Source organism: Melospiza georgiana, chromosome 2, assembly GCF_028018845.1.
Source record: "Melospiza georgiana isolate bMelGeo1 chromosome 2, bMelGeo1.pri, whole genome shotgun sequence".
Classification (NCBI taxonomy): Eukaryota; Metazoa; Chordata; class Aves; order Passeriformes; family Passerellidae; genus Melospiza; species Melospiza georgiana.
In genome coordinates, this window is record NC_080431.1 from 117019436 (window position 1) to 117033006 (window position 13571).

Here is a 13571-nt window from a genome sequence, read left to right on the forward strand (position 1 = left end):
ACATATTTTATCTTTACATCTTTATAGATTATTTCTATATTATAATAATATGTATTTTATATATTTATATACAAATTATATATGTTTATTTATTATTTATAAAATAATAATTATTTATTTATCATATTGTTTATTTATTGAAATTATTCTCTATTGTTCATAAAATATAAATGTTTATTTTATGTGATAATAAATATATTTTATATAATACATTGATATGATATGATATGATATGATATGATATGATATGATATATTATATTATATTATATTATATTATATTATATTATATTATATTATATTATATTATATTATATTATATTATATTATATTATATTTATTATTATATAAAATATATTTTAATATATACAAATATATAATGATTAATTTAATATATATTATATGATATTATATAATATGTTATATTTAATATATATGTAGTAGATATTAATATATTATATTTAATTTCTTCCTCTTAATATCTAATCCAAACCTTCCCTATATATACTATATAAAATATATAATATATGTAATATATAATATATAATATATAATATATAATATATAATATATAATATATAATATATAATGTATTATATATAATATATAATGTATTATATATTATATATATATTATATATTATATATATTATATACAATTATATATAGAAATATTTAATTATCTATAATATATAACTATATATTATATATATAACTAACATATATACATACATATAATATAGGTATTCATATATAATATTTAATTTCTTCCTTTTTCGGAGCCTGCCCTGTGCACCCTTTTTTCCCCGTTTCTCGGTGCAATTCCCCAGCCGCTCCCGGCTCCCGGCCGGTGTGGCAGCGCCACCCTGTGGCGGCGGCGGCAATCGCGGGCCGGGCTCGGCTCCGGTCCCGCCTTCCTCCGTCCGTGCCTCCCCCGGGCACACCTGGGGCACGGCCGGCTCCAGGGATCCGCTTTGTCCTTCAGCGTTAACAGAGCTGGCATCTGAGCCGCATAGGCGATTTGGGGGTTCCGAGGGGTGTTCAGCGCTGTGGGATCGGAGTTCACTGCCTGCTGAGAGCCTGGGGCTCTCCCTTCATCCCTAAATCAGTGCCATTCCCGGGATGCTGTCCCCCATCCCTAAATCAGTGCCATCCCTGGATGGCATCCCCCATCCCTGAGTCAGTGTCTGTCACAGACATCTTTCATGAAAAATCTTTTTTTTTTAGGATTTTTTTCTCTTGAGAAGCTGAGAGGCCTCAGGAACAAAATGTAAACAATGATTATCTGCTGCTGTGGAATGCAACAGGTGCATCTGGGATTGGTCTCAAGTGGTTGTTTCTAATTAATGACCAATTACAATCAGCCGGCTCGGACTCTCTGTCTGAGACACAACCTTTTGTCATCATTCTTTTTTTTCTATTCTTAGCTAGCTTTCTGATGAAATCTTCTATTCTTTTAGTATAGTTTTAATATAATAAATATCATAAAATAATAAATCAGCCTTCTGAAACATGGAGTCAGATCCTCGTCTCTTCCCTCATCCTAAGGCCCTGTGAACACGGTCACAAGGTCCTTCCCTGGATGCTGTCCCCATCTCTAACTCAATCCCCTTCCCTGGATGCTGTCCCCCATCTCTAATTCAATCCCGTTCCCTGGATGCTGTCCTCCATCTCTAACTCAATCCCCTTCCCTGGATGCTGTTCCCCATCCCTGACCTGTCCCACAAGCTCACACAGCCCAGGAGTTCTGGGATGATGGATGCCAGGACAAGGACACTGGCATGTCCCTCTTGCCACCCTGCAGCAACCTCAAAGAATCCAGCAAACACACCAAGAATTTTTCATCATCTGTCTTACCTTATTTCATTTTGATAAGTAGATCCTAAAAATGAAAAAAAAATGTGTTTAAAATGCAGGAAATTCAAATTTAAAACTTCTATGAGTTCTCTAAGAGCATGACTTGAGTTCCAGCTACCACAGGAGCATCTCTCCACCCTGTCTGCAAAATTGGGCAGCCCTGTAGAGCATCTTATGTGGAAACTGGAATTAGGCACACAGCACTGAAAATATTCTTCAATAAATAACCTTTAAATGTCTTTAAAAGTCAAAACTCCCAAAAAACATGACCCTCCCTGGGAGTTAATGTGAAAGGCTGACTGGAATAAATTCATGAGAGAAACATGATGGTGAAATTAAGGAGGATCTTAAACAGGTCATGGCTAAGAGCAGGATCTGCCTGCTCAGTCTTCTGCTTACAGAAGTAAAATTAAAATTTGTGCAGCATCAGAGCTGACACGAGCAGATTTATGTCTTACCAAAACCCCTTTTTAATGTTTAGCCCAGCTGTGAGGGTTCACTCACCTCTCCTCTTCAGGCAGCAGCGCACAGCGACCACAACAAGAACGACCAGGAGAACAATGCCAAGGAATGAGAGCACAACTGCAAGCACTATAACCCACGTGCTCGTGTTGTCTTCACTGTAATAATTTTCTGTTAAATTAAATGGAGAAACATTGGGCTATCAGACCCTCACAACACCCTTTTCAGCATGCTTGCCTTGTCTGGGAGATGCTATTAAATGTTTGGTGAATATTTAACAAGGAGACTGTGTTTTCCAAATGACAGACTCTGTTTCTATGGATGGCACCCAAGAATTTGAAATATTCCTGAATTCAAATCCTTTATTGCAGTTGTAGTTTCTCCCACTGCTTCTTCTTGTCTGAAGAGCACAGGATTGCAAACATCAAACTTAACTTTATTTTATAATTATGCTGGGCATCCTAGAGTCCTTTGGAGACATTTGGGGAAAGGTGTTAAGATTCAGTTTAGGTGTTCATACTGCAAATATTGAATGTCTTGCCTGGCTGCTCTTGTCAGTGGAGAGAAAACAGGTATTTTGGGTTGCAATTAATTTGATCAAATGTGTATGTGTCCCTTTTAATAAGGTGAACTGCTTTGAAAAAGTGTCCATTTCTCCCCACAAACCACAGCAAGAGTTGTAGAGGATTAGAACAGTTGGTGATCTCTAGCCTGGAAAAATGATTTTCTAATCCACTCCATCTTGGGATTTCTCTCAATGATTTCAACAAGTGTTTGATTTTGGGATGTGCTTGGTGGGACTCCTGTTCCTCACTTAAAGAGCACCAAAGAGCAAAACCAGTGAAGAACACACAGCTACTGACCCATCTTCTCTACAGCATGCTCACATTTAACTGATTCCTTCATCTTTGCTGTAATCTACAGGGCTAAATGAGGGGACTTAAGGCTAATTCAGTGTCTTGCTGAAATCAGCTGCTATGACCAAACAGAGCTCCCATGTGCACAGAATTTTAAAAACATCTTGCATTTAGAATTAGAGAATCATGGAATGGTTTGGGTTGGAAGGGACCTCAAAGATCACTGAGTTCCACCCCCTGCCATGGGCAGGTTCCACCATTCCAGGTTTATTCAATTCCTGGCCTTGGACACTTTCAGGGCTGGAGAATATTTCTCAGGCAGCTGGATGTACAAGGAAGATGCCAGTTCTGCTTGTCACATCATCCTGCCCCTTGGCTGGACCAAATATTCCAGAAGCACCTCAAATTTTGGTTCCCTTTGGAAAGCAGCCCCAAAACACTTTTGGCAGTGTAGAAACAATCTTCCAATCCAAATTACAGGTGTGAGGCATGTGCAGATTTGGCCCAGTTCTGTCCCATGGGGTCTGTGATTGCCTTTTCCTCATTTGAGGTCCCAATTAACAACTCCATGGGCACACAGCTTCTGGAAAAGGCACCACAGGAATGAGGGGGACTGGGAGCTGCTCAAGGTCAGGGCAGTTGATGAAATTCCCTGATGTGGGAACCAGGTTTACCTGTGGCAGGGAATAAACTAAATCCTTTCAAACTAAATCCTTTCAAACTAAATCCTTTTGAATTTTCCTGGGTGTGTGTTTGGGGTTTGGAGGTTTCAAACTCAAAAGATACAGAACCAAAACCTCCTACAAAGCTTGAACCTCTGCCAGGAACCTGCATTCTCCAAAGCTCAGGTCACTATCATTAAGCAATTTGTTCCAGTCCTCTCTAATCCTAATGCTCAACCAGCATGTTTGGAATATCTTCTATTAGGAAAAAAAACAAGCACTCAGTTTTATTGGAAAAAAAAAATTACAGGATTTACTGCTGAAAATTAGCAATAAATCCTGCAGGCTGCCATCAATTGGTGATAAACTTGTTCATAGTATTTTTATCTAGAAGTACTGCAACAGATATCTACATTTTAGTACTTTTTGTTCCATAGAGGTGCCATGGGGGTTTCAAGCTGACTAAAATATGAATTACATCTATTTAGCTAGAGGGGAAAGCTTAACCCTGGTGAGAAGGGAGGGGGTAAACACACCTGCACCAGCCACACCAAGGTGTTTCAGTCCCTGCCAGGGTCAGGTTATCTCCAAGAGATTTATGGAGCTGAAGCCACAAGGAGAGGGAACGACACAAACACTCCCAGAGGTTCAGCATTTTTGTGTCTTTGCAGTTTTGGAGGGTGCAGAAAGAAGCTGGAGCTGGTGTGGATGAGGAGCTGCCAGGTGAACACACCAACAGGGCAGCACGAAGGGGTGAAGGAGTTAAATCCCTTTGAGTCCTTAGGAAATGCAAACCAAGCTCCATGCAGTGTTCAGTGTGGACAGAGCCACTTCCTCATCCCACAGGGCCCATCCTCTGCTGCCATCCCGACCTCTGGCTCCTCCCTAAGTTGTCCAAACATTGACAAAGTGTTTGCAGAAAAGGGGATTTTCCGAGGCAGTGAGGAATGAGAGACTGGAAAAACCTGCACGTGTCTCCTTGGACACTTTGGAGCTTTCTGGTTGAGCCCAAAAGCAAAGGACATCCAAAGGCTCATGGGAGACCCCCTGCCCTCAACTTCTGCAGGTCAAAAAGCCTGCAGGAATTCACCACCAAAGCCAAAGACAGCTTGGACCCAGCTAAGGAGCTGCCCCATGGATCCCATTCCAAGTAGCAGCTCTGTGAGTGCATCTCCTGGGATAACTCTGTAGGAGTTCCCAAATTTCAGGCACAGCCAAAAACCCCTGTGGGAATAGTGAATGACAAGAAAATGCATCACTTTGCATGGAAAGACTGACCCAGAGGTGCAGGAAGGTGGGACATTCCCTCCCCAGGGGCTGGAGAGGGATCAGGTTTTCTGTAGTTCTTGTATTGCTTGAGAGAAACAAGGAATTTGATTCCCCCAGCTTTTAAGGGGAAAATTTGAGTAGTTTTGGGAAGGATTTCTTACATGTTTGAAGCTGGTTGTGCTCTTTCCCAAGAGCCAGCTAAGGCTGAGCCCATGTATGAAAACTGGGACAAACTCTTAGATTTTGGTGTACATTATATACCTTCCCGTGTCACAAATCCCATGCTTTTATTTCATCCTGATCATTTAAAGACTTCAGATTCTCCTCTCCTGTCAAATTTTGAGTGCCTGCTGCTGCTGCTGCACAATGGTATTTCCAAAGAGAAATGAATGATGGTCCTGTGCAATCACAAATTATACACTAATAGTGCTTCATGACATCTGTTTTTCTCCTCTTCTGATTTGCAGGGAGTAGCTACAGAAACATCACAAATGAGTGGGCAGGGGAATTTATTAATTTCCTCAGGATAGTCCTGTTTTGCTTAGTCAGTAATTAAGATCAATGAGACTACAAAAGGCCATATTAAGGATGGTAAAATCCCCTTTTCCAACTGCATTACCAAGCAAACACTTCTGAAAAAGGCCTGCTAATAATGATTCATACAGAAAACAAAGGGCACAGCCACTCAATCTTCTCAGTTGTTTATGTGTCAAAATGTCTGTACCAAACCCCTCATTGATACCCTGTAAGGATGTTTTGTGTGTGCCTTGTTCACCCATTGCAGAAGAAGAATCAGTTCATCAAGAGAAGCTGTCAGCATGATTACAACCTTAGCAAAAATATTTAGAGTTATCAAAGGCCTTGCTAACTGCTCTGGAGAGATTTGCATGACATCCCAACTTGGATCAAAGCAACGTTGAATTTCTTTAAGTGAAAGCCAGTAAAAAGCAACCTAATGCACTGCCCAAAAAATTCCATGTATGTTGGGACAGAATTTCTTCTGGGTTGTGTGCAGAAACCGGGAGGGTTTTTTTTCCCAAATCAGGGGTAAAACTGGTATTGTATATTCCAGAGAACAATTTCACACAAGGGTTTGGCTTTGTAAGAAATTAATTTAATATGGCTGGCATGCTCTGATCAAGGGTATTTAACATCTAAATTCCTTGGGTGTTTTCCTGGTCAAGGAGCAAAGGCTGGTTTTCCTAGCAGTGAATCCGCAGGAGTCAGAGGCAGAGATATTTGTCAGAGGCTTTGTCCTGCTCAGTCCTACCTTGGGCTTCATGGTTCATTAGACTGCTAAAAGCTCATTTAACCCCACCTGTACATCATGCTGTGACTCCTGGCCCCGAATCCCACACCCCAGAGGATTTCACTGGCAAATAAACAACTTTCTAAAGCAAAACCAACCAGAACAAAACGCACAGCCCTGAGCACAGGACTGGGAAAAGCACAACAAACATTCACTTACCCGTGGCAGAGTTGTCAAAAATAAGAGTTACAGATGCATTCTGAGGGCTGGGGAGTGCTTCTATGTCAGCTAAACAAGTCAAAACCTCCGTGTCCCTCGGAGTCAGAGTTAAGGTGCTCAGGGCATTGTGGAGGCCATGGGATCCTGGGCTTTGCTGGGTGACATAGCTCGACTTATCAACCCAAGAGTCATTTGTCATCCAGGCAATGTCTGGAGCTGGAGCCCATCCTAAGGCTTCACAAACAATCTCAATTGTTTGGTTGTCTTTTACTGTTAAGGTGCTATTTTTGATGAGTAAAGATCCATTAACTGTGGGAGGGAAAAGATGTTTTTGTTCCTTCAGAACGTTTCGCTGCATTGCTTTCCTGCTGGTGGTTTTTAAATCTTATCTCGCTACCCAGAAATAGCTATGCCTTGAGATATGAAGTGGAAAACAATTATTAATACAGATACACCACATGCATGATGGAAACATGCAGATATTTCAGCTACACTGGCCCATTACCCAATATGCTAAAGCACAAGTCTCAACTTTCAGTACCTTTCCAATAAAAAGCAGGAAATTGCACTTTTTGGACATCTTGACACATATCCAGCTGGAGGACAACATAGTGAAATAACAGTGTGTCTCTCTAAGTTTTAAATATGCTCAGGTCATATAAGAAGAGATTTACAGGTAGGTGATGAGATCAACACTGCACCAAGTCCCTCCTTGACAAAGGGATGGTGCCTGGTGGTGAGATCCTGCTTTCCTGGCTGCAGGATGATAAGGAATAAGAGATGGAGCAGGAAAAAACAGGGGCAGTTAAAACCTCTGTTATTGGCACTCTGCATGTGACTCAAACCCAATCAGTAAAATGAGGATGAGGAGGGCAGGAGGCCAGGGATGGGAAATGGGAGCATTGTGCTCCTTCCCAGGGATAACCTGAGCAATTCCTCAGAGGATTCCCTGAAGTGCAGCACAATAAAACAGCTTTTTGCTGGTGGCTGTGATGCTTCAGGTCTGAGCTTTTCTGTTTCTCAGGTTCTGTGCTGCTTTAGTGTGTGGGTTTGGGCTTCATATCAGGGGATGGTGAGTTCTCTGCACAGAGCAGGGAGACAAAACAATTCCTGCTCCAGCTGAGCACCAAGGACAAATGACCCAAATCTCAGCCCAGGAGCACAAACACCGTGGGCTGGAGAGAGAAAAACAAGCAGGGTGGGACTGCAGGGCTAAAGCTGGAATGGGACAATGAACTGCAAGGTGCAAATGGAGCAGAACTGATCCCAGGGACAGACCCCGTGCCCGGCCGTGCATTTTGGGGCCATTTTGGTTCATCTTGGGTGCAGCCCTGGCTGGGCTCTTGTGCTGCCCAAGGTGCATCCATTTTCATAAATCCCTGCTTTATTCTTTAGCTCTGTTCTAGGTCAGCCTTCCCAGGGCATCAGCCATACACACCTTGAACAGAGAGGAAGGCAAAGTTGTTCTCACTGGGCTGCTGGATGCTGCACTCGATCCTGCCAGAGTCACTCAGCTGGGTGTTGTGGATGATCAGCTCCGAGGTGAACTCATCCCCAGTGCTGTAGTTCCTGGAGGTGAAGCGTTCTGTAGTCTCCACAGAGCCCTGGGAGCTGAGCACAGTGAGCACAGGGCTGCCCTGGAAGAGCCAGATGATGACTTTCCATCCTGCAGACACCGTGCAGTTGAACCTGGCCTCAGAGCCAGCCAGCACCGTGGCGTTCTCAGGGCCTTTTGTGATGGAGTAACAAAAGCCCAGACCTGTGAGGGAGCCAAAATCAGTCCATAAATACATTTACAACACCAGCAGAGGTGTAAAACATCTTAACCAGTTCAGAGATGGAGCTGTGCAATCTATTCTTTCAGATTTTTAGATTAAGTGCTTTTCTTTAAAAATGCCTTTAATTATTTTGTCTCTCCTTCTCCCACTCCAAAATCACCTGTTTCTCTTCAATAATTCACTGACTACCATTTTACTGACAGAAAAATCCCGTTTTAACTAGGAAAATACATTAGTTGCCTACACTTTAAATAATTAAAGGAGTGTGTAACCAGTCCCTTTTCCATATCTTGCCACTGATTTTTTTGCAGCCCCATCAGTGCTCTTTCCCCTGTTCCTCAATCATTCATCACACACATTGTCATGTATTTCTTCTAAAGCCTTCCTAAAGGCTTTCTGCTATCCAAGGTGTGCTTAAACTCATCAGTTTTAACTCCTTGAAAGGCAGTGTGAATTTTGGCCAATATTTTTTCAGAGCTGAAAGCTCCCAACAAAGTCACTTTGTTTTCCTTTCCTCCTCACAGACCCAGAGCCTCCCATTGCCATCTCCACCAATTGCACAGGAATATTTTGAGTCCAAGCATGGACATTTCCCTCCTGCCAGGGGGATCTGCTCCCCAAGGGAATATTCCTGCTGTGGTGCCCCAGTGCTCCCAGCTGAGCCCTGCACCATGACAGCAATTACACACTGCAGCCCATGGCAGTCTAATTAAAACCCCATGCCAGCCAATTTGGCCTGAGAATAAGTGCTCAGTTATGTTCCAGGAGAAAGGAAGCCTGAAATGGTCGTCACTCCCTTGCTAAGAGTATTCAGGGCAATGAAGTATTTTTTAAGGGTTTTGTTCACACCAGGTTGGTTTTTAGGTAGTTTATTCATTAATGGATTAGCTATAAATCATAGGAAAAAAATTCCTTTCATTCAGCAGCTGATGTGAGAAGGACACACTGTATTTTTCACACAACAGGGGTGTTTGGAGTTTATATAAATACAACCAGAGCGCAGACTCAGTGAGGACATTGCAACCAGTGCCTCAGTGAGCTGCTCCCAGGACTGGGGTCTGGAACCTCATTGCTCCATTGCCCAGAGCCCTTTGCAGTTCCCAGCTGTCACCGTGATATTTTCTGAAAAATCCCTTTGCCAGGATTTCTCCTCCTGGGAAGATGAGAAGCCTCAGCTTCTCCATGTTTAACTGCTCTGGAATATGGTCGGGAGATTGTTTATCCAAACATGTGAATTGGTTTTAATTAATGACCAATCACCATCACCTGTGTCAGACTCTGAGGAGTCAGTCACAAGATTTTATTATTCATTTTTGTTAAGCCTTTGGATGTATCCTTTCTCTTTCTTTAGTATAGTTTTATTATAGTATTAATATCATATCATATCCTTTTATATTTATATATAAATATAATTGTATTTTAAAATATATTTTTATATAAAACATCATAAATTTTATATAATATAAATTATATTTTATTACAGAATATTATATATGTTTATATATTATAATATATATAATATTTTATAATATAGAAATAGATTTATATAATATATAGAAATATATATTATATATAAATGTATTAATATAATTTATTTACATTATATGTTTATATATAAATATAATTATATTTATATAATATGTTTTATAATAAATATTTTATTATAGAATATATATTATGATATATTTTATATAATATAAATTATATTTTATTATAAAATATTATATATATTATAAAATATATACTGTATTTTATAATATATAAATATATTTATATAATATATTAAAAATGTAATGTAATGTAATATAATATAGTATAATATAATATAGTATAATATAGTATAGTATAATATAGTATAGTATAATATAGTATAGTATAATATAGTATAGTATAATATAGTATAATATAATATAGTATAATATAGTATAATATAATATAATATAATATAATATAATATAATATAATATAATATAATATAATATAATATAATATAATATAATATAATATAATATAATATAATATAATATAATATAATATAATATAATATAATATAATATAATATATCAGCCTTCTGAGAACATGGAGTCAGATTCTCATCTCTCACCTCATCCTGGGGACCCTCACAAACACCACACCCAGCCCACATTTAAGCCCTGTACATCCAAGCAGGCTGGTGCCAGGGATTGTTCTTTAATATAAATAGCTCCTCTCTTTCCTCCCACCTGCTGCAGGCATTTTCAGACTTCTTTGTTTTGCAGGATTGTGCAAACCTTGCTCTCCCTGGCTCTGTGTATGGCTGACTCTGAGTTCTGTCATGTTTACAAAAACCTCCACAAGAATTTTCCACCTTCCTGGATTATGTTACCTCTGCCATGCCCCTCAGTCTGCTGAGTCTATCTGTGTGTGAGCAACAAAACATTAAATGAAAAGCAAACTTTACCTACTGATAATTAATAAAGCCAGATAAGATTAAGTAAATCATATTTCTGTTCAAATTAAAACTTACCCACTCTGCCCCTCTTAATGCAAACTGTTCTCTGTGCACTTGGAATTTATTTCCATGCCTGTGCAAACACTCTGCTTTTTCAAGGAGCTGTGGTCTGCCAGGGCTCTGAATAAATGGTTCAACTTTCAGGACAATGCTTGCTGTTAATTAATCTTTTAAATTTATCCCTAAACAGGAATAATCAGTGATCATTGGCTCCAAAAATAATTGGCTGTGTTGCTTTTGCTTTCTTCAGGGCAGTATAGGCAGGTAGGTATGAGTTAATCATTTATCTGTGATAATTATTTTTTATCAGTCCATAGGTAAGGAAGGATCTACATCTCCTTCCACCAGCCATGTCTGCTGGAGCAATAAATGACATTTCCCTGATTGCTGCCCCATGGGGAAAGGTCCCTGAGCCCTGCATGGGGATCCTTGGGGAGGCAGAAGGGCTGAGGAGTGGGACATCACCTCTCCTGCATTTAGCTCCCAGCCCATGAAGGAGTTCCATCAGCTTTCTCCACCTGTGGCCTGAATGGTTCTGGTGATTTCTCCTCTGCCTCTTTATCTCCTTGCTCTTATTGTTTGTTCTGCACGTGGAGTCCTGAACCAACAGCGTGTTCCATTGTCCAAGCCGTGCACAAACAGTGACAAAGTCACCTGTGGGAGGTCACAGAGGACATTCATGGCACAAAAGGGACCTAAACCCACCCACCAATGCCTCAGCCAGTGCTGGACCTTGCCTCATGCACCGGGGGGAAAAATGTTAGTGCTGCTTTCATTTGCATCCCGCTTCAAAAATACCTTGCAGATGGTTGCTTTTAAACAAATTAAGGGGTAGATTCTCATTGCACTTTACAGGAATTACGTGTTCAGCTCTTAACAGCTGCTTTAGCATCTGCTTCCCCCCACAGCAGCAGGGAGAGATCCCACCCAGGCAGAGAGCAGGGAAATGCTGGGCTGGCTCCCTGATCACCCCTGGGCTGAGGGAGGACTCCTTCTCTGAGGCACATCACTCAGTGACTGCAGAGCAGTCAGCAGGGGTGAAAATTTGCTTAAATGAAGCGTTTATGGTGTTTCTGGTGTCCCAGGCGCCTCCCAGCAACACAAACCATCTCCTTTGTGAGCTGGGGTTTTCCCTCCCCTGCCACACAAATTCCCTGTGACACCACTGCAGGTGGTGAAGAAATGAAAATGCACCTTGTGCAGGATGGTGCCTGCACTGAGGGAAGCTCATTTGCCATAGAGCCACCCTTGCCCATCATCAGCAATGATTTTATTCCACACTTGAACGAACCCCAAAGGACCTCTCTCCCACGCTGGATTTTCAACAACAGGGGCATTGAGACCTGGCTACCTCCTCTTCCTTGCCTCCTGTCCTCTGCCGGCTCTGCCTTTCCTCTTTTGTGAGTGACCTATTTGGATGCAGCACAGGGAAGGACAGGATGAGCTTATCCTTTTGCCATAATGATTCCTCTTTTTTTTTTCAGCCTCATTATCGTATTTCAAAATAATCTCCCCCTCTCTACCCATGTTGCCCATCCACAAACACTGCTTTTCATCCTTCACTTTTTGTATCCAATATCTGCCTTTCTGTTTGAATTTCTACATCTTTTTTGTTTTTTCCTTCCCAGTCTCTTTGAAATTCCTTTTTCTCTTCACTTTTTCTTCAGTCTCCTGCTCACCCCACCTTGCCTCCTACATCCCCCTTCCTCACCACTGCTCCAGCCACAGCTCTGCTATCAGCTGTTAAACACACAACAACAAATAAATAAATAAATAAATAAATAAATAAACAACAATAAATAAATAAATAAATAAATAAATAAATAAATAAATAAAGCAGCTCGAGTTTGTCTCAAAACCCAAGAGCCCTGCAGCTGAGCTTTTTGAAAACCGAAGTAGGTTAGAGCTTGTCAGAGCCTGCAGCGAGGCACTGGCTCGTTCACTTGTGTTAACAAGAATTTTTAAATGCTTACAGGATGTTTCTGTCAAGTAATACCAGACTCCTGATGCTCAGCAACTCGTTATTTCCTCCCACCTGCACACAAACCTCTCCACAGCCCCCAGGCTTGTCTTGCTCTCTCCTCTCACTCAATGTTTGACAGAAATCCCTGGTAGAACTTCCCAGTGCTCAAAAAAATAAAGATCCTGGGATTTCCTGAGCCAAAAATGGCTTTTTTTGTGGTATTTTCTGGGGTCCTCATCATGGGAAGGAAATTATGAATCTGACTCCATGTTCTTAGAAGGATATTATATTATATTATATTATATTATATTATATTATATTATATTATATTATATTATATTATATTATATTATATTATATTATATTATATTATATTATATTATATTATATTATATTCATACTAAAGAATAGAGAAAGGATACAGACAGAAGGCTTAACAAGATCCTAATTAAAAACTCCTGACTTTCTCCCCAGAGTCCCAATGCAGCCTGACTGTGATTGGTCATTAAGTCAAAACAATTCACAGGTTGGATAAAAAATAACTCCATATTCCAAAGCAGCAAAACACAGGAGAAGCAAATCAGATAATTATTGTTTTCCATTTTCTCTGAGGTTTCTCAGCTTCCCAGGAGGAGAAATCCTGGTGAAGGGATTTTTCAGAAAATGTGATGGTGACACTTCTGCACCTATGGATCTACCCTTTATGATATTTGTTTCTAGGTTTTTTCAGCCTGTTTATAATTTGATATCCCCCACAGCCAGTGAC

At 40.4% G+C, this 13571-nt stretch overlaps 1 protein-coding gene across 1 annotated transcript in view; it reads right to left on the minus strand.

Moving 5' to 3' along the window:
* IGSF5 (immunoglobulin superfamily member 5) overlaps positions 1–13571 on the minus strand; it is a 30874-nt gene that overhangs the window by 13749 nt on the left and 3554 nt on the right. Inside the window, exons 3-6 of the mRNA XM_058018635.1 lie at positions 8012–8332; positions 6574–6882; positions 2360–2488; positions 1856–1880 (exon numbers count right to left, since the gene is read on the minus strand). Of these exons, the coding sequence (XP_057874618.1) occupies positions 1856–1880; positions 2360–2488; positions 6574–6882; positions 8012–8332 (784 nt within the window). The remainder of the gene's footprint in view (positions 1–1855; positions 1881–2359; positions 2489–6573; positions 6883–8011; positions 8333–13571) is intronic.